The 25,154-nt window shown below is 41.6% G+C and overlaps 1 protein-coding gene across 15 annotated transcripts in view; it reads right to left on the bottom strand.

Annotated features, from left to right (window-relative positions):
* The window catches only part of celf4 (CUGBP, Elav-like family member 4), an 84,277-nt gene that overhangs the window by 18,294 nt on the left and 40,829 nt on the right, over positions 1–25,154 (bottom strand). For all 15 annotated transcript variants that reach the window (XM_019275313.2, XM_019275316.2, XM_019275317.2 and 12 more), the window contains exon 3: positions 3,208–3,256. In XM_019275313.2, the coding sequence (XP_019130858.1) occupies positions 3,208–3,256 (49 nt within the window). The remainder of the gene's footprint in view (positions 1–3,207; positions 3,257–25,154) is intronic.

Genomic DNA, 25,154 nt, shown 5'->3' with positions numbered 1-25,154 from the left:
GGTGCCTGTTGCACAATAACGAGGCAGCAAGTTTAATCGTGAAACCAATCAATTAGATAAAATATTATTATTAACAGAAATAACAAGTAATATGCATAAGGTTATGTTGAATCCAGCAGACAGCTACATGAATGTGGGATTAGATGGGAGGGTAATGAGTTATTACACTGGAAGCAACATAGCCACATTCAAAATAAAATCCTCTCTTTCTGTACATCAGATAAAACATTATGAAACTCACATAACACCAGTTCCATACATGTGTTTGCCTATTTCTCATTTATGAACACATAGCAACCAGTCTTTTGCACGTAGCAACTGCTGTCCTCTTCTATCCTGAAGTTAAAATTCACCTTTTAAAAGTTACTGTGAACCAAAAGCAACACATAACATAAACCAAATTCGACTTTTTAAAATTTCTCTACAAACAAACTTTCATGAAGTCAAAAAGAACTGCATGAATTCTGGGTTTTAATAAAATATAGCCAGACTGAGGTCCAGCATCAGTTCATTATTCACCATGACAGCGTGATTGAGTCTGCGAATGAGTATTTGAGGGAAATTGTGAGGCAGACGGAGAAAGTGTGTTAGTGCAAAACAGTAGCAGATGTGTCGGTGTGCAAGCCCGTCTGTTTTTACATTACACAGAATCGGAGCTTTGTGGAAATGGATGTATATGTTGGGAAATTAATGAGCCTCAGTGCAATTGCCTCTGAATGCGCTCTGCAAATTAACGTGTGTAGGTGTGTGTGTGTGTGTGTGTGTGTGTGTGTGTGTGTGTGTGTGTGTGCATGTGTGCATGCTTAGGGTCCCTTCTCCACTGCCTGTGCCTGACAGGGTGTCCTTGCCGAGTCAACAAGACTAATCTGCGCTCTGGCCTTGCACTGGGGGGGTTGGTGGGGGGTGTTTACAAGAGTGGAGCGCACATCAGGGGTGGAGTACACACACATATGCACGCACACACACACACACACAAATTTTGAAATGTCCCCCCACCCACCACCACTTTCTCTCTCACACACACTCACACACGTACAGCTCATTGGTGGACAAAGCCTACAGTTCCCCAGGGACGGCACCAATAAACGTTGCATCTTTCTTTGGGAAATGACTGTTAACACACACACACACATGCACACACACTCATTTTCAACTAGAAAACAAATCAATATATAGCGGTGATGTAAAGCTCACTGTGACAGCATATGACAATGACTCTCTGATTTCCCTCTCCTGTAATATTTTGTAGGCTTTCGTAGGCAGTATTACACCATAAAAAGTATTATTGTGTTATTTTGGTTGCACAACAGTAGTATTCCTTTTCATTACAGCATTATCAGTTGGACCTTTGAAAGTAGTATTGCTTCCTAAATCACATTATCAATTAGACAGTTTTGGATCTTGGGATAGTAGGACCTTACTTGAGTTTTACATTTTATTCTCCTTTAGACTCACATTTCAGAGGGAATTATACATTTTACTCCGCTACATAGAGAGATATAGTCACTTCAGGTTTGATATGCATTTTTTATTTTTAATCAAATATATTGCTAAAGGCGACCAATGGCTCCCAACCTTTGGTTGTGGCCCCTTATCAAAAAATAGTCTCTAGCTCCTGATTAAGGTGTAAGTTGTTAGTAGTTCCACCGAAGAGTGATTTTTCTTCTAAACTTCTCAGATGGTTTGATTTAAATAACTGCTTGAGGCCCCGAGAGGTCAAATTATCCATTATTTCACATAGATTAGAGAAAAGTACAAAATAAAAACAACCAGGGCTGCACAACATTGTTTTATTTTTCTTCTTTCCTACCACATTAATCACCACACAACCCTAGATGTATTTTGTAACCCATAGAGGGAGGCTTGGAATAAACTAGCTACCTTTATATGACATTTTTAAAAGTAACCCCAACTCCACCAGCTACAGCAGTAAATGTGCATCAGTATTAATCATGTAATATATAATAATACAGTGTATCAGTCACATTTTACTGATAATAGTTTTGTACTTTTACATCAATAGGATATTTACTTGTAGTGGCTCATTTTCAGAGTATTGTACTTTTCTTAAGTAAAGTATTTCTTCCACCACTGCAACTGAAAATGTAACAGCCTGACAGCACAATGTAGCTTTGCATTCATGCCTGAGAAAAACATCCAGTGAATAGAAAAGAAAAAAATACATAGGTGCAGAAATAATCTTGGCAAAATAAGTGTGTGGAGAATAGATGTGGAAAACAGAAGTGAAGAGAAAATAATATAGAGAGAAAGATAGACCCAAATAACAGACAGAGGTATGGACGTCCTGCATTGCCCTCACTTTGCTTCCTCATGCTGGGCGCTTGCCTCTGTTCCCTCCCGCTCCATCAATCATACTCAAAGCACCACCAAACTAAATAGAAGAGGATGTCACGCAATCTCTCTTCCTTTCCTTAAAGGTTTTTTTTTTCTTTCTTTACAGGCTAACACCTTCTCTCTGCTTATCAACCTTCAACTCCTTGCATGCTCTATTTCCTCCCCCCACCCCCAGCCTCTCTTTCGTTCCCTCTTTCTTGTGGTTGAAGAATCGCTCGGGTGCCAATTATATTAACAACTGCAAAGTTTGAAAGACTCCAGCCAAAAACGGTCAAACTGCATCAATCTTCTCTTGTACAGTCCATTGATTGATGTCAGGAGCAGGTCGCTACATGTCTAGACATAGAAAATGTGCTTTACACTGTCTTAACTGTCAATATGGCACAGCGCACACAAAACACCAGACTAGACGTGCACGTCCATTCCCACTAATCTGTGGTTCGAATCTCAGGTTCATTTGGCTGATACGAAGCTGTGACATTGCTTTGTCGCAGGCAGCGTTATTAAAGGTGTTGCACGAAAAGAAGTGACCTGTTTTCCTCTCAAGCATGACAAGGCACGCATGTTTCCGTGCATGTGCATGCATCAGTGCATATGACGAAACTCTAAGAAAGGAGCTGGAGGCCACGCCAGCCAGGAAGAGCACTGTTTACATAATGTGTTCTGAATACTGGAAGGTCCGGCCTGACCGCGTTGTCAGCCTGCGTCGCGGTACAGGGCATCGTCTAATGGGACAGATAATGGTGAGGCTGATACGCGCAGGCAGCATGTTTGTAGGGCTAGAACAAAAGAGGGAAGGTAGCAAGGACAGGGGGGAAGGAAAAGAAGGAAGGAAGGATGGGCATACGGTACCTCCTCGACTCTCACTGTCTGCTGGCTTCACCTGGATTGGTCTGTTCATCTGTGACAGAGAGAGAGAAAGAGAAGCAAAGAGAGGACACATAATAGAAAAAGAAGAAAGAAAAGGGAGAAAACAAGAGACAAAGAAGCCAGTAAGCATCATGTAATAGCACATGCTTTCGCCCTCCGTCATCCGCTAAAAAAAAAGAAAAACTTTTTTAGAATCACTCAGCCAAATTGCGGGTAAAGTGTATTGAAAATCTCCAAAGCTGTAGCACTTATAGCCATTGGGGGAATAGCTGGATGGGAATATGAGTTGGAAATATTATTTGATCTGAGATGAAAGGAGAGAGAAGGGTTGGAAAGGGGGATAAGCACAGGGATGAAGGGAGCGATAGAAAAAAGGATGGAGGGAGGATGGTGGAGAGGTAACTGTGGGTCAACAAAGCTACAGGAGCTGTGTATCCTCTCTGTAGGTGCTTCTGTGTGGACTTTGTGTATTCAGAGGTAGACGTATATACACACATGCACACACACGCACACACATACACACACAGTATATCCAGCTAAATCAAAACATACACACAGTATAAACATAGTATGTATGATTTTTCAAACTCCTAAGCCTCACTACAAAACGTTTTTTCACACATATCCACACACGGGCTTGTACATACAAGTGCACATACACACAAACTGACACACGCACACACACACACACACACACACGCACACATTGTCTGTCCCCCAGTGAGACCTTTCCACAGCATGTCCGCTGAGGCCCTCCTTTCATTTCACTCCTGCCTGTCAAACCTTCCCTCTCCGCCTCGCCACCCTGCTAAACGCTCGCCGCCAATCAATTTTTAATAATGCCAATCGCCACGCTGCCAGGAGGAATGGAAGGAAGGAGGGGGGAGGAGAGAGGAGAGGCGAGGAGAGGAGAGGAGAGGAGAGGAGAGGAGAGGAGAGCGCTGAGGATGAAAGGGGAGGAGGGAAAGGTCAAGGTTCTGTGCAGCATCAGTGTTTTGCTAAATGTCATTAAATCTTATTCTTTTGAGTTTGCTGATACAGTCAACATCTTAATGAATCTTAGGCCCCTCAGACGATTCACCAAAGGCAAAACCTTTGAGCACGAGGACACAATGTCACGATGCAAACACAATTAATGCTCAGACCTTCACCCTTTTCTGCTGCTTTTCTGCTGCTAATATTAAATCACATTATTCTCCATAACACTTATTTAAAATGGAGTTACCCATTCCTTCCTCTCACTCCTCTCCTCCCTCTCTTTGACAGCCAAGAGAACCCTACTAATGTTTTTAATGCGCTGCGATGCATTATTTATCAGACTGGCTGTTGATATGGAAAAAGGACGAGAGGGGATAAAGGAATTGGGGAATGGAGAAAAGGGAGTAAAAAATGAGTAAAAAGTAAAAGAGAGAAAGGAGGATGTGAGTTCTAAAAAAGTGCTGGATAGGAAAGGAAGATATTTTAGGAGGAGTGAAACTAAACAGGGTGAGAAAGAAGAAAACAGTAAAAAAAAAAAAAAAAAGCAGGGTGTTTGAGAAGAGAGAAATGACGTGATAAAAAAGGAGAGAGGGGAGACTGGGGGGAGGAATGAGGAAAAGAGGACATACGATGAGATGAGGACATAGATCAGAGTATGGGACAAGGTCAGCCCAGTGCTCCCAAGGGGCCTATAAGCCTGCATACATATGAGCGTTTTTACCGTGACCCATACAAATGGTCTGGCCTCAATCTGACCTAATTGTGTTCCACCTCCACTGGTTTTATATGCAAGCACCGGTCTTAACCTGCACGTTATACGATGGCACTGACCCTCTGAGGTTATGTTTCATTTTCCTGGTTTTAATTTCACTCTGCACTGAGATTTTAGGGGCCTAAAATTAATTGGGTTTACTTTATGTTTTACTTAAAAAAAAAAAAAGTAAGATCCTCCCAAGAGATGCAGCTACAACATCCTCCACCCCTCTCATCTTATCTTACCTCTATAATCTGTGGCCCATATCATCTTTTTAATGTAACTATTGTTTATAGAACAAATCTAACAGTACCTTCTCACTTTTCAGATCCCTCACCCCCGCAAATTTTCTTATCGTAACATTTATTTTAGTTATGAGGTAAACCTTTAGTTTTAATACTCATTCTTAACATGAACTAACTTCACAGATTAATGAGTGAGTCTCTTAATTTGTTATCCATAGTGGAGCAGAAACACGTGTCCGCTCATAAATTTTCAGATACAGTTCAAAAATAATGTTAAGTGGTTAAACCAGTATTTTCTTTTGTCACTGAAAGCTGAGTGAACTTTCATGGGCTCTCTATCAGTGGTTTCCATTATCCCGGCCCCATAAACTGCTTCAAGGTCAGTTTTATCATCCTGCTCATAATAGGTTGAGTTAGCACCAGCCCACTGGACAACAGATCCCAAAACAGTTGTTAAAACCAGACGCTGACTAGCACAGATAGCTCCCCTTGGATGTCTGTGGTGGTTTTAGCCAAAGCCAGATGGCATCGTTGAGCAGCAGTAGCAATACAGTGCAAAGACAATACAATAAGCCTAATGCCGTACAAGCAAAAAAACTAAAAACAACAAAAAAAACCCATCTATAAATACAGTATAGCTATATATATTTACAGCTAAAGGGTTGCATACACACATACCGAATATGAACACATGGACACGCAAACAGGCATGACGAGGCATTCACGCTTACACACACAAGCTTGGCTCGTAAACATGAAAAACATGAACATGAAAAATCACAATACGCCTATGCAGCCAAGCATGCATGAAAACATACAACAGGATACAAATAAGCACACACACATACAATAGTATGTAAATGTGTCCTTGTGAGTCAACATGTGCTGTAAATTGGCTCATCTCTCAGCATGCACACCTAATTCCTCGTATGTAGCTGGCATTTTCTCCTCATTCTTGTACTGTAAATGTGGCTGCCTGCTTATCCACGCATATGCCATTAAAAATAGTGCGCACACACTCACACACATCCACACACACACACACACACACACACACACACACACACACAGGCTAAGCTCCATTGTTGCTGAAAGTCCACCTCAGCAGCCTTGTGTTAGAGTGGCCTTGGTGTACCACATGATCGACAGCTCAAAAAGAACTGCGGCTACACAAATGCACGGGCACACCCACCCAACCACCCACCCACCCACACACACACACACACACACACACACACACACTGTTGATTATGTAACTCAATGACAGCGCTCTGCCTCAGTGCTGCCATAGATTCCCTGCTAACTAGAAGCTGAGGGAATACATGGTCTGCATGCAGTCTGTGCTGTACCAAACTGGTGAGTCATTCTTCTGAATAAGTCTAGTACGGCCTGAATGTCTAGTGAAGCCCACAAGATTAGCTCAAAACAGTGTGGGACTATAGTTTGCTATATTGGATTCTACCTTGAAATGGGACAAAATTGAAGTCCTTTATCTGAGTTTTGCTGCTTACTGTATTGATTTCACTGCGTGCAAACCACAGAAATGAAGTTACAAAAACACTGTTACAATGACAACTCTATGGGATTTCTATCCACTGAATTTCTGTATAGTACCTTGTTATGTCAAATGTGCTTCAAATACAGTTTATTACAAGTTGCTCAAGACGGCGCAAGTACCAGCATCCGAAACACACACACACACACACACGCACACACACACACGCACACACACAAACTAATACATGCACACAGAGCTCACAGTCACTCACACTCCCATCATTGTTTGTGGAAAAGAATATTGAAAGTATGCTTTACGAAACTTGGGAGAGGAGGTAGGATTTTCTCATTTTCACCCTCGTCTAGCAGATGTGTTTTTGCGAGAGAGAGCAGAGCGGTGCAGGCCAGGTCATTTCATTATCACAGTGAGAAAGCACTCCATGAAACTCTCCCAGGGAAGCAAGAAAGGCTGCCTTCATAATATTCCTCTTCTACTATTGTCAAAACTTGCTCTATTTTACATTCTGCAGCTGAAGGCCCTTTTTTCTTTTAAGTTCCAAGCACTTTCATTCGGTCTCTGTCCCATTTGAACGCACAGGTGTTTGAGTTTCTATTGTGCTTTCTGTTCATACATATATTTACTGACTTACTGTATATGAAATCAAGTCCCAGATGTTGAGATTCTTCACAGGAGCAATAACACAGGGTCTAAGTATAACCAAATTCCGGTATTCATATTGTCAAATGAACCACTGGCAGTCGACCTGGTCCTGCTTTCCAAAGTATCTCAGCATGCACAACACTCTTCTTAGGATGGAAACATGCCAATGGAAACATTAGCTGAACAAATATGGTTATAATCCTGAGATGCTTTTGGGAAACTGGGCGCTTGTACGCAGGGAAAAAAAACCCCTTAGTGGCAAGATCATCTGAAAAACTAGAAACATTTAGCCGGTATGTAGCTACTAGATTTCACCACTGGTCATAGAGAGGACAATCTATTTTAAACGTATTGATTTTACATTAATTCACAGAAGCATTAAACTCCCACGGAATACCCCCTGCATTTCCACCAAAGCTCCTACAGTGCATGTAAAAATCTTCATTTTATTGACTTTTGCAACCTCTTGAGCCACAGAAGTATTTTTACAACATCTGTAGAAAAAGGCCAGCTCACACTCTTTCATCCGCCATTACCACTTGCAGACTGCAGAGAGAAGTGCCGTAATGTGACTAATGGAACTGGAATCAGTTTGTGTTGGGAGGAAATTTACTTTTCCCACGGCACGAGATGTGTTCATCAGGAGCGGAATTCAGGTCAGTCAGTCAAATAGCATCGCCTCGAATCATACTCAGGGATCCTCTTTGCAAGTGCAGAAGCTAATCTTGGTACCAAATGTTTTTTTTTTTCCCAGCCAGTGAGACACTCAGGAGGCAGCTAGAGACGTAGTTGTTTTCGTATACCATATTAAGGTTGTGAATTTGCTAAAAAAAGCATGCTAGCTCATGTCCTATTCAGCGGTGCTGTGGTGCAGTTAAAAATATATTTCATATCTTTCAACTTCTCTAGTTCTCTAAGCGTTATGTTTTACTCCTGAATATTTTAGTGAAAAGTGAATGAAGTTCGTGGAGCAGACTTTATGTTTATTAGGTTTGAGGTACTTTATATTTTATGTGGACAAGCCTGCATTTACTGGCAATTGCTTCAGCTAAAGTTAGTACCGGATTAAACTCGTGAAGTAAGTTTTGTCTTGGATATGTAGAATGTCAAAAAGCTACTGAAATATTTTAGCTCCCAAGAAAAACAGCCAAATCTCTGTGTGGCTGCAAACTACATATATGTTTTCTTAACAATCCAGTTAGATTATTCCAAGACTGCTTCACTGGAGGATAAGCTACCTTAATGCACGCCATCTGGACTTTTCTGCTTTTCAGTGGTAATATCATCATTTTAAACAGCTAACAAAGAAAATAGCACAGTCCTCATTTTTTGAGTAATTTAACTCTAGACGATTGACTAAATTCATGACAGAAGGAAGACAGGCATGTGTCTCTAACATCTGCGTAACACTGTTGAAATTTCATTTTGCAGGCTAGAGATATGTATACATATAGATTGTAAAACACTGTCTGCAACAGTTTCTTCATTATTGATGTCAAGTTTGGGATTTGAATCAATGTCATTATTCACTGCCCATTTCCTGCCTCTCTAACACTGACCTCTCCATACCACTGAATGCTTTTGTGATCATTCTGCTGCGCATTTTTTCAAAACAGGATCTGTGTCATTTGCACTACATGCACAACAAGCAACGGCTGCTTTTGCCCTTAAATTACCCAGGATACAGTGTGATGTTCCAAGCCTTGTTTGACAAGAACTTTCAGATTAGGTTATAAGAGTGTTGGGCCTGAAGGGCCTGGAAGTTGATGAATGGTCAAATCCCACTTGGATTCCCATCAGGTTTAATCTCCACTAATGTCTACACATCTTGGTGAGTATTTTCCCTCCTTCCTTCCCCTGTACTTCTTCATCCTGACATATGGCCAAACACCAAACCTCCCTTTTGATGTTAAAGTGAAACATACTGCGGAGAGATCAATGTCTGTGTGTGAGGGTAAAGAGGACTATAAAGCAAAACATCCCAATCTCTTTCCTTTTGTTGCATTCTCTTCTCTTTTATCCCTTCTCATCTTTACAGACAATTGGAGATGGGCAATCTGTTCCACGTCAGATAAAGGATGAAAGGAGTGTTTTCTGACAACGGGACGGCATGGCCCAGTTGTTTGGGCTGGGATTGAGTGGCATTCTGCAGTCAGACTGAGTGGACAGGAGAAAAATAATATATAAATAAGTAAAAAAAAAAAAAGCATCCTGATGAATTATGAATTGGCACAGACTGTGCTTTCTTTGGCTGTTACACAGCAGCACCGAGGTGGCTAGTAGGACAACAACGTGGTTGCACTGTGCATTTTGGCAAATGAGACATTGCCGCTCATTTATCAATATTTCCTTATGTTCGAAATGTTGCAAGATGATGAAGCACTGCACCAAAACTTCCTCTGAACAATAACATGCATGCATGATATTTTAAAGGACTTGTTACACTCTACTTTACTGCTGAAGTTTGAAGACATTTAATAATAGAGACCGATCTATTGAAACAGCAAAGTTACGTGTTAAATTCCCTCACACACCACAATTCAATATGATTCAATATTGTATCCTAACCCTGAAATCCCTCTCTCAGCAGCTGTGTGAATGAAAATTGCAGTCGCCATGTTTCACGGCCTGCTTCTATATGCTGCTGCTCGCTCTGTGTTGCTGCTGCCCCAGTAGTGTCTACCGAGATCACTACGTCTCCACAAAGGCAGATGAAAGGGAAACACACAGAGATCACAAAAGGAGGCAAGCCTCTCTGTCCAACCCTCTGATCATCACTGATTCCTTCATCAACATGGCTTTTACACACTGCTCAAGCATACACAGAAGACACACACACACACACACACACACACACACACACGCACATATCCAAATTAGATTAATCAAAGAGCGAGGAGGATTCATTCTTGACCTTGGGAACCGTATGTGTGACAAAATAATCTCAATTTATTCCTTCTTCTTCTTCCTGATTAAATTTCTTTTGCACACTAACTAGCTCTGAAAATACTTTCTCCAACTTTCTGAAGACTCGCTGTCGAAAAAAAAACAGTTACAAAACACAGACATTTAAAAAGCTGCAAGTTATCACACACCCCCACTCCTCCTCCACGCCTATTCTCTTTTGCCTGCAGTTGGTTGAGAACAGCAATGCTTTTCTCACATCCATTGTTTGATCCATTTCACACCAGCCCACCTCTTCTTTATCTCCTCCTGTTTTCTCCTTCCTTCACTGGCAAGCAGCCTGAACGCTCACAGTAGTGGGACGGCTTTTCGAGCAGTTTTGAATGAGAGGTTAAAACGCAAATCTAGTGCTCTCTCTCTGTTTTCCTTTCTATTCTTATTCCACATCTTATTATTTTCCCTCGTTTTCCTTCCTCCTCTTCTTCTGCATGAATTTGTCGTTGAATGTAGTAAATGAGTGTGTGAGTGTGAAAACTATTTTTTCCACAGTGAGTTAATGCATAAAACAGTGTCGCGTTTCCCTTCATCTTCTTAGTATCTATGTAAGAATCAATGTGGAATGAGAGCAGACAGGGTTTATGCTTCCTGCGAACGCTTTAATGGGAATCGACAGTTGAGAATGCTGTTGTCACACCGTAACTGGATAGAAAAAGCACATCATCTGCACCCCCAAATGATTTTACCCTGTCAAAACCTGTTATATAACTTCACGTTTTCCTCTGACATGCACATGTACATGAACTACAGCCTGACACACTAAAGACAAAGAAGATGTGCAAATGAGAGTCACACACGCACGCGCAGATGTAAACACAATCGGCCTCTTTCTCACGCATACATCAAACGTGCCAAATATTCAATTTTGAGCATCTCTGAATGTTTAATTTTGTTGCTTTTGACACAAGACATCACGTCTGACTCTGAAAATCTTTTGTTACGCCCTGAACACAGATCGATTATCACAGCGCAGCTTGATCCATCCACAAAAAGAGGCATTGCTAATAGAGGACAGTGCCGGGGTGAGAAACAAATAGGCTGCAGAGCGCACGCACACACACAAACAACACGAACCCCTTTTGCTATAGTTACATAATTAGATGTACAGCACCTTTGCAATCAACAACTCTGATGTTGCCATGGGGACTATGGCTTTGACTATAAAAAGAAAGGATCTATATGTGGAGGCGTTTGAGGGCGGAGGTGCGGAGCGAGGCAGCGAGAGGAAGAAAGAGGAGAAGACACGAAGAATGAAAAAAGTGTGAGAAAATTGGTGCGAGAGAAGTGAAGGTGTCGCTGAGGGGCTGAGCAGCTCTCTGTTTATGTGCGAGCGTGCGTCTGTGTGCATAGTGCACCTGCATGTGTGAGATTAGAAATGTTCAAACCATCACTGTGTTCACCACAGTGTGCGTATGGGTATGTATGGTTGCTGCCGTGTACAGTATGTAAGCTTGCAGGAGGAGAAAAAAAAAAATGACAAGGACAAAATGTGATAGAGTTGGTTAGTAAGTGAGAGGAAGAGAAAGGAAAAAAGAAAAAAGCTAACTAGAGAAAGGGACAATTTTCACCCTCTCTCTCTCCCTCCCACTCTAGGCTGCCTGCATTGCCTGGGCTTTGCAGCATATAGTGAAGATTAGGCCAGACGAGAAAGCCATAAATTCTACTTTTCTCTTTGCAGAGGTGAACATAAATCATGGCTGGTACTAGCGTGCCATCACTGGGTTTTTGCTTTTCACTTATCTAATGAATAATAATAATAATAATAATAATAATAAAAAAAACAAGTTCAAAAGCTGTCATATTCTGAACTGGGCTTCACTTCCATCCCCCCACAACTTTTGTCCTCTTCTCCAGCCACCACTGAGGTACCGACACGATGAGTTGGTTTTCACATAATTGGGAGTATTCATGAGCTGCATATTGCCGGACTGTGAATGCGCGTGTGTGTGTGTGTGAATGTGTGTGTATGAGAAGAAGAGAGTGAGAGCTGACTTGAAAGGCCTGTGCATATGAAAGATACCTTATAGCGTATGCAAATGTAAATATAGACACAAATAGCAGCATGGCAAACACACCATGAATGCACTCAGCCAGGAAATGCAACCACTCTTATGTTCAAATAAGCACAAAAATGGACGTCATGCACGCCCATGCGCTTTCTGCCACTTTCTGCGTGCACACGCACTCACATAAACACACTCTCATGAGGTTATGGGGTGAGGAGATGGTGTTGTAATGAGCTGTCACTCACAATAGCTTGCCCTTGTATTGGGGGGAGAAAAAAAGGCACAGAGAGACTCAAAATACAAAAATGTATATAGAAACAAAAGATAAAAACAGTCAGTGAGAAGCTACAGAAGTAACAAATAAAAGTATGTCTACACAATTTCAAAAGAGCATCTTTTCCTGTCTTTTTAGGCCTTTCATCCACACTGACTGTGTGTCCACACCCCAAAAACAACACTGTTCAATAACAGTCTCTATGTGAGAACACCTAACTTGAGTTCTAATGTGAGCGGGAAATGTTAAGAAAGAATAACACTAAGAAAACACCTTTTGTCTCCTGTAACTACTTTATCAGTCGTTAATCACAAAATAGTAGCATATAGATGTTTTTGCCTGTTTAACTAGTAAAATTTGATCTGCACTAAAATCACTATCCTCATTCAGTTGTCTGACAAACACAAGGAAAAAACATGTAAATGAGAAGTACTAAATAGCTACTTTGGATGTGTTAAGACATCAAGTCATCGCCGTGACGTTGCCAGGCAACCAGCGGAGATCACAGAAAGTCCCTGCTCCTGACGTCCAGCACATAACCCCCTTGTCAAACCACATTTGTCACTGCTTTTTGAACGGATGAAAACAAGATACAATGTGTTAATTAGTGAGCTTTAGTGGTGCTAGTTGGTGGATTTCATTAGCTTCAGATAGACAGGCATAGCTTTTCCCTTGTTTCCAGTCTTTATGCTGAGTTAAGCAAACTGTCTGCTGGCTGTAGCTGTATATTTACTGGACAGATATGAGAGTGACATTGCTCTTGTCATCAAACTCTTGGCAAGGGAGCAAATAAGAGTATTTCCCAAAATGTTGCACTTTTGCTTTAGCCAGCTGTGACTCCCTCTGTCCCACTTCTTACCAGATGTTAGCGTTGCTTTGTTGGTTGTCGACCAAATTTGTTCCTATTATTCAGATGAATCAGTGTGAGTGTAGATCTTTACCACCTGCAAATGTTTTTTTTTTTTTTTTTTTTTTATGTTGTCACCTTATGACACATTCAGACCGACAAACAGCTGGTGAGACGACTAAAATGAGGAAGCTCTTTATAACTCCGGAAAGCTATCACATCATTCCCCATCTCCATTTTCATCGTATAAACAGTAGAATTACCACGCTCATGTTATAAATTCTACCAGGAGTGCATGCTTCAGTTGGCCAACAGTTATAAATTCTACCAGGAGTGCATGCTTCAGTTGGCCAACACAGGGGTGATGGTGCTGCCTTGTATTGTGGTAAAATTTGAGCCTGATTGAACTTTTTTTATGCCAACCCTGTTTTTTTTTTTTTTTTGCTGGAGCACTCTGCACTGACACCGCTGTAGATACCTCAGTGCAGTGGTCTCATTGAAGTAAACGACAGGACTGCATTTTTGTCATGCAGTGAAAATGTCGGTCCTAACAGGACCTTAGTGCAGACGTGGTCTGAGTGGAGAGAAAAAGGCGAGAAGGACATAAAGGAAGAGGGAGAGTGGTGCAGACAGAAACAAAGAGAGAGAAGTAGCACAGAGATGTCATGCATTTCTGTACCGTCCAACTAAAACCCTGCAAGCGCTTTTATGCGATACATAACCTCAAAACTTCTCTGCTCACTCCAAATTCAGCTCTGCCCTGAAATGACAGGAGGGTATAAGAAGATTCAGACAGATAGATGAGAGATCATCTCTTCTCTCAGCACACACACACACACATGCATACACACACTATTTCTCTTGCCTGCATATTTCCATCAAATAATCACTAATTCCACACACTGCCTGATTAAATATAGAAAAGGCAGGAAGAGAGGGAGAAAGAGATGAGTGTCAGAAACAGAGGAACAGAGCAGATCGAGGGAGAGGAGGGAAGGTAGAGTAGAGGAGGAGGAGTAAGAAGGAAGTGATACAGTCAAATCTGCCTGTTAGGCTCCGCCAAAGAAACAACAGGGAGTTTTTCAGTAAGACAGCTCTATTGGCTCCCAGCTAGAGCCCAGGTGGGCGATGTGAATGTTCTCTCACTCCCACACACTTAAGACTCAAAAATATGCACATGCACGTGATTGAATGAAGTATACACACATACATACACATGTGAGCGCTGATGTTTGCATGTACTGTAGCCTACATTCCCATACAGGAGGAATGTGAAAACATGATGACGGCAATAAAACTCTGGAAGAATCTTCCGTCTTTGTAAAGTGTGAAGGACACAATGGTCAAATATCAATCTGTCTCTTTCTTATCTTTGAATTTTCTTACTCTCGTTCATTCCCATAGCTTCAGCTACTCAGTGGCCTGTAATGATATATGCTTCCTCCGTCTGAATTCCACATACAAGGAAAAAAATGTTGACTGAGAAGAAAGACAGACTGAGTTAGTGACCGTGAACATAGCCCTGTGAAATAAATTAAACTCTCGGTACAGTATGAAACTTTCATTTTCTATATTTTACTCCATTAAAGTTGTCTGTCCTTGTCTTTTCCTGTCTTTCTTCATTTACGTTTGTTTCATTTTTCATTCCCTGATCTTTCTTTCCTTCTACCAAAACTGAGGGTTCAGCTAAGGATAAGAAGAAGAGAGTTGAGAAACTAAAAGTGTGAAGGAGCTTTAAGTAGCAGCAACAGAGCAGCACCACGTTCGTTCCTGGGGGAAGTGAGAAAGAGAGGAGGAGAGGGGAATACAATTTCATTATTAATGGAGGAAAAGTTCCTTCAAATTGAACCTGTAAAGTATCTCCAGCTGCCTTTCCTTTCGAACAGAGTTAGAGCTGGAACAGGAAGAAGAGGGCAGAAGACCTGATTGAAGAAGGGGGGAAAAATAGCAGGGTAACATTATCAGACGAGATCCCCCATTTTTTTTGCCATAGTCTGGTTTATTTTGGTCGTGTTGATTGTCTTACTTTCACGTATTGTCTCAAACCAAAGAGTGATCTTGGTCTTTGAAGACATCACGAGAAGTAATTTAACAAGTTTTAAAGTAAGGCATCTATGCCACATGGTTATTGATCATTTAGTTAATTTAAACTATTCCTTCTCTACATGGCACAAGATTTTTTTTTAAATTGTTTTTGAGCAGAGGAGCTGTTTCATTACATGCCATGCTCCCTTGGTATTAATTTCAGTCCTCTTTGGTGTACTTTGCAGGAATGTTGCCAAAACACAGCACTTTTTCATATTTATCTCATCTTGTGAAACAGGCCCCCTTTACATCTGGCACTAAATGACTCAGATGAACTTGGAGTTTCTCCAAACTGAGCTCAACACATAAAAGTGAACGCGTAGGGGTTTCGATTAGCTCATTTGGTAGAGGCTCAACAGCGGCCCAGGGTTCGAATCCGACCTGCAGCCCTTTGCTGCATGTAATTTCCCTAAGTCTCTCTCCCCACATTCCTGTCACTCTTCAGCTGTTTCTATACAATAAAGCTGAATAAAATATCTTAAAAAAAGAAAGTGAATGTGTAATGATACACCAGAGTAGGTAATCCAACCACCAGGGATGCATTTTACCATAATGATGCAACATTGTCAGTCAATATAGCTTTAAATTCAAATAAAACGAGATACTGTACACAGAAATGTAACAGTAAGTGAGATGTTTTGATGTTTTGCTTGCCTTTGTGTACAAAAAAATCCAAACTGTCAGTAGCTCACACCAATGATATGACCAGTAATTGGTTGTTATATGAGACATATCACAATTTTGGAATTATAAAGACTGCATGCATCATTACAACCTTCCACATATTTGAATAGTTTTGTGCTTTCAGGCTGAATATATATATGTCTGCATTTTGTGAGGGAGAGTGCCGATCGATTCAGCGCAGATCACTGAGATGCATTTTAATGAAATGCAGAATAATACCGCTATATCAAGGAGCTGCACAGTAGAACCCATCAGATTCTTTAGCGGTGAGTGATGAAATCAAGAGTTACATCTGCAGCATGTTAGGGGACCACTTCCAATTGTCAGACCTCCACCTTTAACATCCAACCACTCTGAAACTTCCCTTGGGATACCCCATATGTCACGAGCAATGTTTTACGTTGAGCTAAAGTTAAAGCGCTTATGCAACTCTGCAGTGGAGTAGCCTTTATTTTCATTACCTGTCAGGATAGGTATTATGTCATTCTTATGACAGCGCTGGCCAATATGTCAGCCTCTTTAGGCTGAGTGCATCCATCTGTGTTACTATATATCTGACTGTAATATCTTGCTGGCTGTTGGCCAACTGAATCTTGGTCTGCCAGGGTTGCTACTGTATCTCACCATATCTCTCCAGCACTCTCCTCTACCCTCACCGCCCCCGCGGACCTAAAAATATTGGACATAGTGATAGGAAAGCAGATGCTCCAGCCAACTTTTTACATCCTTTAAAATCCATGAAAAGAACTGACCATTTGTACACTTCCAAGAAATTCTGCAAGGACCAGAATCCAAATCTATAACTAAATGCACAAGTTTGTACTTCCAGTGGTTGCAAAGACATTTAGCAAGAAAAAAATCTATAGATATCCAAGTGAATACTCTTATGGAGGAGAGCCTGGGAAAGCTGAGGCAGAATGACTGATTTCAGGCGATAGTTTCTCCCCTGCAGAGTTAAGAAGGCCCACTGGCCCTTGGGAGCAGCCTGTCACAACTAGAGAAACTCCTGCTGGAGCCACTCTGTTGAGGTTTTCAGCTGGCTCCCTAGGGGTCCCCCCCCACCACTTACCCGTTGAAACAAAAATCAATGGCTTAATGATCCAAAACAGGAAATAGAATGAGAAAAAAAGAAAGTCCCTAAAACAACAAAATGTCTTTTGGCAAGGGACATTCTGTCCTGGGCCTTCATTTGTTTGTTTGTGTGTGCGTTGAAAGAAATTTGCCCGGATGGTAAGTGGTGAGGATGTGTGTGTGTGCATGCACGCACAGCTTTGAGAGAGTGAGCTTACCCTAGCTTAGTGGCGCAAAACATATTGATTTATTGATTGCCTGTTTCACCCTCTTGCCATCTTTCTCTCTCTCTCTCTCTCTCTCTCTCTCTCTCTCTCTCTCTCGCTCCCTCTGCCTGTTATAGAGGCTCCGGGGACTTGAGACTGCAGCGGGGACTGAAAAAGTCACGTGAGGTCGGAGAGATGGAAGAGGAGAGAGAGTCAGAGAAGGAGAGAAAGAGACAGAAAGCGAGGGAGGGGTGTCCCATCTGAGAGTTGATCCAGCAGCCTTTTAACCAAGGCCCCTACATCATTCAGATTTATGAACTAAGGTCACGACCAAATCAAAACCTTGACCTATCTGCGAGGATGTCGATTTATAAGCACCTTGTAGTGGGGAGTGGTGGGGACTTGGCAGGAGCTAGTATTCTTTTCCTTGGCCCTCCTCCCTTCCCAGTGGAGAGAGCTGGATCAGAGCTAGAGGAGAGGCTGGCTGTAATTTGTGATTAGCAGACAGGTTGTGCTTTATGATATACTACCCCGGCTGGTGCAACTCCCAGTTCAAAAGAATGTCACTGTCCCATGCCATATATAGTAAAGCTTGCTGCCTCACTATAGCAGAACAGGCTGGAGGAGGTCAACCACCAACCCTGTGTAGTACGGCGTTTCTGCTAAGTCACATTGGCTGTAACTGTTAGCATTCTAGCAGGAAACCCTAACAGGCCCAGTCGACTAGCCTCAAACAGCTACGGACACATAATGACATTTAATGGAAGCTTATCTGCAAATGCTTATGATGGGAAAATGACATCAAGCGCCCTGTGTAGCTAACCGAAACATGTGTCACCATCGATTTGTACCCCCTCCAGTTGCTTATGACTCGTGGGGGATGCTTATGACAAGCATCCCTCATGTTAGCGCAATGTCCCATCCTAAACCTAGTCCCTCCATAAATTATGGACAGGATGAAATACGAGTCTCCATTCGACAGCCCTTCATTTCCCGCTCCCTGGGAGACCCAGCACAAGGAAACATTTGCCCCCTCTCAGAACAAAAAACAAGAGATGCAAAGAAATGAACCAAAGTGAATTGCCTAACACATGTTTAGTAACAGTGAATAACAAAGAAGAAGTCCACTTGGAAAGTCTTTTTCCTTTTTCTCCTCACCAGTTGCCTCCTGGTTGTCATGGTGACTTCTTATCCCGGGGCTGGCACTGGTCTGCTCCCCTCAGAGGCAGCTGGGAAATCAGGTAGGGGAGAGCCACAGGGACCAAGGCCGTTCTATTCTTAAATACACAGCATCAGGCAAATGCAATTACAAACCCGAGGAGGGCCAGAGTCTAATCTAATAAAGTAGAGGTGGTCCACGTGGTGAAAGCCTGCCACTCGCCTGAGATGGCACGCCCAGACACAGAGCACCACGGCCCCCCTGTGGCACTGACTGATCCCCTGCTATGTGAATTGCTGGAAGAGACTAGACGTATGACTGTTATAGAGTGTACAGCAAGAACAGTTATTTCATCTTTAGTTCAAATCCGCTGACTGAAACAGTTGATTGACTAGGACTAGACTTTACAAAACGGTAAAACAGCTTGTATACTGTAGGCTAAGGTCCGTCTCCAATCATTTCATCGTAGGAAATTTATGTCTGATGCTTTTTGTGCATGGAAGACCTTTTGAATTTCAAGACGTTGTATTTTTAGCCATAAAATTCAGTGAGGTTTTTGTCAAAATGCAAGGCTGCAGCACACCTAAAAAAATTTGGACTGTATTTATAAACACTTCATTTTTTTTATTTCACTGTAATAGTGTTTTGTCAGATCTGCCTGGTTTCAGGCACTTTGAAACACAATTCCTGTAGCTCCGTGTTTGCATAAGATGGCAAGTCAAACAAAATCTGTCTACTCAGAGGGGTTAAAGAGTCCAGTTGAGTCTTGGACGTCAGCTCGTCAGCGCCGGCCAACTCACTCAGATTACAAATGAGAGGATCTGATGATGTCGACTGTGGCCAAATTCCTCTAATTAAAATCACAATGGCTGAAAACACTGCTTTGTCTTTGCTGAGGGATGCCCACTTTGCCCTTATTAAAGGAAACCTGGAGAGGAAAGGTTAATAGCACAGAGACAAGTGCTGGTGTAATCCTGTTAAGTATGGTATATCATACAGATGTGGGACAGTGGTTTATACATATATGTCACATAAATGACAATGTTACAGTGCTGCTTTGTATTACTTTTACTCTATATTACCTTTTTGCTACACTTCAGAAAGTGACGATTACATTTTCTCTACTTTGAGTGAGTCTGCAGGAGATTTATGTGCTTCCCATCACTCGATAAAATCAAAGAGCTGGGAATACTCCCTCCTGGAGAAAGACAACTTTTACGCAATTTCTCATCCAAGCTACAGTAGTTCGCTGCACGTTCATGTCAACTGACAGAATGAAAATTAATTATGATGAAAATAAATCATTAGGTGGGGGGGTGGGGGATAATTTATGAGTTATCCAGCTTCAGTTTAACATCCAGAAGGGGTGATAATCGCTATATTGAAAATATAAGTAGTGTGACTGAGAACTTCCTATGTGAATGCAATAATAACATTCCTGGATAATATAAAGTACACATAACAAAGAGGAGCTACTGGTTATATTGAACGATTGAAGTTCACAAGAGACCAGAAAACCCCCCACTACCCATAAACTTTCTCAACAAGCTATTTCAACATATTAATGTAGTTTTATCTAGCTTGCCCACACATCATCTCAGCATTGATGTGAAACAATTATTTCTGGATGGTTCAGACAGCTAAAGTTAAACTATCAGTCAGCTTTGTGTTGAGTTAGAAAGGTAAATGCCAATCTGAAATCACATGGATTCTGGATAGACTGGTGACACACAGGGCCAGATTTACTTAAGGCTTTTGTACCTTGTTTCAAATGTATTCTGTGTATTCTGAGACATGCATGTTACTTACCAACAAGCTCACTGGCCTGGAAGAGCGGTTGCAGGTAATCAGTAAAGTGTACTTCTCTCCTTCTGTATGCATATGCATTTAGGACATGGTCATAGAAATAATCAGAAAAGGATATGTGTGGTTGTGGACATGTGGGTGCATCATGTCCACAATCTGAGAGAACCACACTTCCCAGACCACTGCAGACCTGTGCTTTCAGATTGTGACTTTGCTCTTTAAGGGTAATACAGCCACTTTCCTCAAGATGACCAGTTTCTCACATTCCCTGACTGAGATGTTGGTTAGGTTTTTGATTCTTCCAGTAGATTCTAACTGAGTCTAACCTTCAAGGTGGAGATCCAGTTTTAGAGGAGCCCTGTTTCTCAAGAGTATGATTCTACTTCTGTCATCTCTGTCTGTACACAGAATTGAGTCATCTGCGTACAAATAAATTGTAATCTCACAAACATTGATCTTGTTACTAAAGCTGATGAAGCAGGTTTCCAAAACATGACATGCCTGACGTGATAAGCTTGATGGATCTGTTAGGCTTTGGAGCCTTGTGGGTAGCTTGAGGATAAAGAGGAGTTCGACTGTCATCCATGATGTCACACTTTCCTAAATGTCTATATTCACAGCTGTCCTGTGAGAGAAAAACTGTTGTCAGCCCCCTAATGTGGCTGCTTTCAGTCTGCTATGAATTGTGTATGTATCCTGTCACCTCCAAGTTCCAAGAGTTAACCACAGTACACACAGCAAAACACAGTATACATGGTAGCTTAATTATTTGCCCAGAGGCTCAGGGACCAACAAGTAGGCTACTCATGTGCTGAAATAATACAATGTGACTCCAGGTTTTCTGTGTTTCAGTTACATTGTAGAAATGCTGCAAAAACTATATGAGCAAAATATAAACTAAAATAACAAAAGACTTAAAACTAGATTTTAGCACCAGGTCCCTCTTCAACACAGGGCTTCAAGATTAGCTAACAACACTGTACTTGCCTTAGATGATACTGCACCTTCCTACATTAATTTTCTTATGTCCCTTGGGCAGTTATCTGTTTTCCCTGCTAGTAAATCAGCCTTGATGACACACAAATCCTATCCTACAAAGGGAGTTATTTTGCCCTATTGGTGAATAATGTTTAGACAGATATACTGTACTTTGGAGTTCTTACTCTGGTATCATATAATAAATTAACACAGTAACACAGTGACCAGTTACAAGCACAAACAAATACAGTTCATGCAGTGAGCTGATAACCTATATCATTACTTATATAAATACTTTTTGGATGAGATGTTCAAGATTTCATGCTGCAGTTAGAAGGTTTCCTATTTAGAAGTCTTCATCATCTGTCTGCAGATACAGAGGGCACTTTTCATAACATCAGCTATTTATTTATCTCTAGCTAAAAGTCTGTATTTTTAAAATTGTAATATATAAGCATTGTGTTTAATCTTTAGAATAAGTTGGTTAAGTAGTTTGGGCTAAATTAGTTAGGAATCACAATTTTATTAACTGCTGGAACTGAGAGAAAAAAGTTCATTTCTGTACATAAGACTTCTCTGAGAGCAAGCTCCGTTGCACAAAACATTTCTTCACTTAAAAGAGGTCAACTAAAGTGGAGCTTTTATGAGCAGAAAATGTGCGCAACGAGAGGCATGAAATAAATCCCGTTGCCTCTGTGGAGGATTGAGAACTGACAAGAGCTGAATGTTATTTTACTTGCCATTATTATGAGACTCATTTGAACCAGGGATTTTTAATAAAGACTATGAAAACTGCACAGGGTAGAGCAATGGGACAGAAAGGGGAACAGGAGGAAAGCTCTCAGGGGAGAGAGCAAAAAGCAGAGAGAAAGGTGCACTGAGGAGAGCTGAGGCTGACATGAGATGATACATGCATGGTAATAAATGTGAAATAAAGGGAGAACGGGAAGCAGAGAAGAATAGAGGAACAGTGCTCTTTCCCCCAGATAAAACAGAGGTGCATTACAAGACTCAGCTGAGTTATGCTCAGCTTACTTTGAACACATTTTGACATCTAATATTTTAAAGCTGACATTTCTCTTTCTGTCATGGTCCCTCAATAACAAATGAAAATGATTCAAAGGAGCTTTGCGAACTCAAAAGACCCGACGAAGGAGAATTTTTTGAGGTCTCCTATCTGAAGATGTGTTTAAACAACAACATACCTTTGAAACAGAATTCTCCAGCGCTTAGACATTTTACTAAAAAGGAAGGGAAAAAAATAATCCTGTAATCCGAGCCAATCTGTACACAGGAGGCCAAACAGCCAAAGAGCTCCCAACATGCGGGCTAGATGAACCTGCTCTCTTGGAACCTTGCCTGGACAAACAAGAGAGTAAGCTTGTAAGGTCTGTGGAACAACACACCTGACAGCAGCCTGGACTCTGCTCTGTAACACATGTACGGTTTGGCAAGGCAACGTGAAAATTTTGCATAATATGATATTAAAGCTCCTGTTATGGTACTTCTCAGTTCTATTCTTTTTCCACAAGCAGTGGATATACAACACAGACTTAGACGTTAGAAATTATGTCCACAAGGAAGCAGGTCAGTGCGAGAAATTTTATGAAGATCTGAAATTAAACCGTAAGGTCTGGGTTCTGTTCCAGACATAATAAAACCTAATTTCATTCCCATTGACATTTGTAATAATCCAAATAACTAAAAATTCAGCCTTGGCACACAACCTTACGGCCTAACCCAGGTGGCTCACAACAAGTGTCTAAATAAAAACAGTATTTCAAAAAATCTAATAATGTTGTTTATTTAATATTTCTGCTTTGAACTGCTTTAAATAAACATTTTCCATAAGCCCTAGGCTTTCACAGGCTAAATGTCACAGCTAAACAAAAGAGGCGAGCTGATGAGCGATTCGAGGTGTCACGGCTAGTTACTCTGTAATGACAGCAGGACAGAGAGGACCGAACGGTGTAGACATTTTTAGACACAATAAATTACCAATTCATTTATTCTAAATAACCAATTAAAAGTTGTAAAAAAAAGAAGTTTAGAGGAAGAAGTTTGTGGATATCACAGATATTAAAGAAACTAAGTTAAAACGTACACAAGCTTCTGTGCTTGTACATTTTCTTGGAAGCTGTAGTTTTTTTTAATGCTTCCAAACTAATCATTGTTTAACTTTGTTGAGATTATGAATGGTCTAACAAGTGAAAGGCAGTTTATCAGAGAAAATGGACACAAGTAAACTACATCAAAATACTTACTCAGAAAGAGGACGTGACGTGAGGACTTATGCTCTCTATTTTGCACCATGTTACTGTAGCTAAACATCTCAAGCAGGTTTCTGTATTGTTATTCACCACCACCACTGTTCATGTGCTCTATTGTGTCTTGCAGAATGGTAACCAATTTGAAAACTAACATTTTAAATGGGTCAGTCCTCCTGTTCAATCTAATCAGATTAGTAAATACTATAAAAAGCTCCCAAAGTTTGCATCGTCTGACTGAGAGTATCCCACACACACACAGCCCACAAGGACAATCTTAGATGTTCCTCCTACCTTCTCACCTGTCCTCCCCTGCAGGACAATCTTAGGTGTTCCTCCCACCTTCTCACCTGTCCTCCCCTGCTCCTTTGTTCCTCTCTTCATGTCCTCTTTTACTCCCCTGATGGCTCCCCCCTCTTCCCTCTGCTAATGAGCAGGGTGATTACGGTTGGCCCAGGCCAAAGGGAGTGGGGGAGGTTGAGGAGGAGAAGACAAAATAGGAGGAGAGAAGGAGGAGACCCTGCCGAGTCTAGCCTGGTGCTCCAGATAGCATTAGTTCTCTCCTCTTCTCTCCCTCTCTCTCTGACACATAGCCCTACGCTTAATTAAACATGCCTCAGAGGGACGCAGGGAGGGAGAGAGAGAGAGAAAGAGAGAGACAGGGTGGAGAGAGAGGGGGGGGGTTGAGTTTGTCTTGGCAAAGAGTTAGAGGAAGGGAGAGGGAAAAGTGAGGGTGATGCAAATGCAGAGAGAGAGGCAGATAAGAAGCTGGTGATGGAGTGTGAGAGAGGGGGAGGTGGGGAGGGGGAGGCGAAAGGTGGGGAGATAGGGTGAGGAGGGTGGAAGGGTGGGTGGTTAGTGAGCCAGAGAGAGAGAGAGATGGAGATAGAGGAAGGAGCTGGGAGGGTTGGTGGGGTGCGGGGGTCGGAGGGAGGCAAGAGAGCTGAGGATGAGGACATCTTCAGTAGAAGAAATGAGTGAGGTCTGATGGAGACAAAAAGGAATTAAAGACTGGGGAAAAGCGAGGGGAATGGGATTACTATAATATATGAAAATAATAGCAAAGAGGCTCCCATGAGACCGTGGAGTACCCGCTCCAGAGAAACCAAAGTAGTGAAAATGGCACCTAGAAATAATATAACTGCATCCTCATTTCACCACAGCAAGTGAGAAGAAAACAAGACTACAATATAAAGTCTTGAAACCCACTGATGAGTTTACTTCTATAAAGTGCATCACAGCAGTGTCACGGAGCGCTGCGTCAGCTGAAGCCTGTAGCACACAGCAGATACGTTCAACAAGTCCTCCGAATTAAGTGACAAAATATGCTATTTGTCTAGAACGCTGCATAGGAGAGATCATTTCTCTGTGCCATTCAAAACTTTTACAATTAAATCTTAAAAATATCTGTTTTATGATCTGACAGCACTTGGGAAAGATCATGGTTTTG

This window comes from Larimichthys crocea, chromosome VI (genome assembly GCF_000972845.2).
Source record: "Larimichthys crocea isolate SSNF chromosome VI, L_crocea_2.0, whole genome shotgun sequence".
NCBI lineage: Eukaryota > Metazoa > Chordata > Actinopteri > Sciaenidae > Larimichthys > Larimichthys crocea.
Note: the sequence above shows the minus strand (reverse complement) of the source record. Positions and strands in the feature narration are given on the sequence as shown.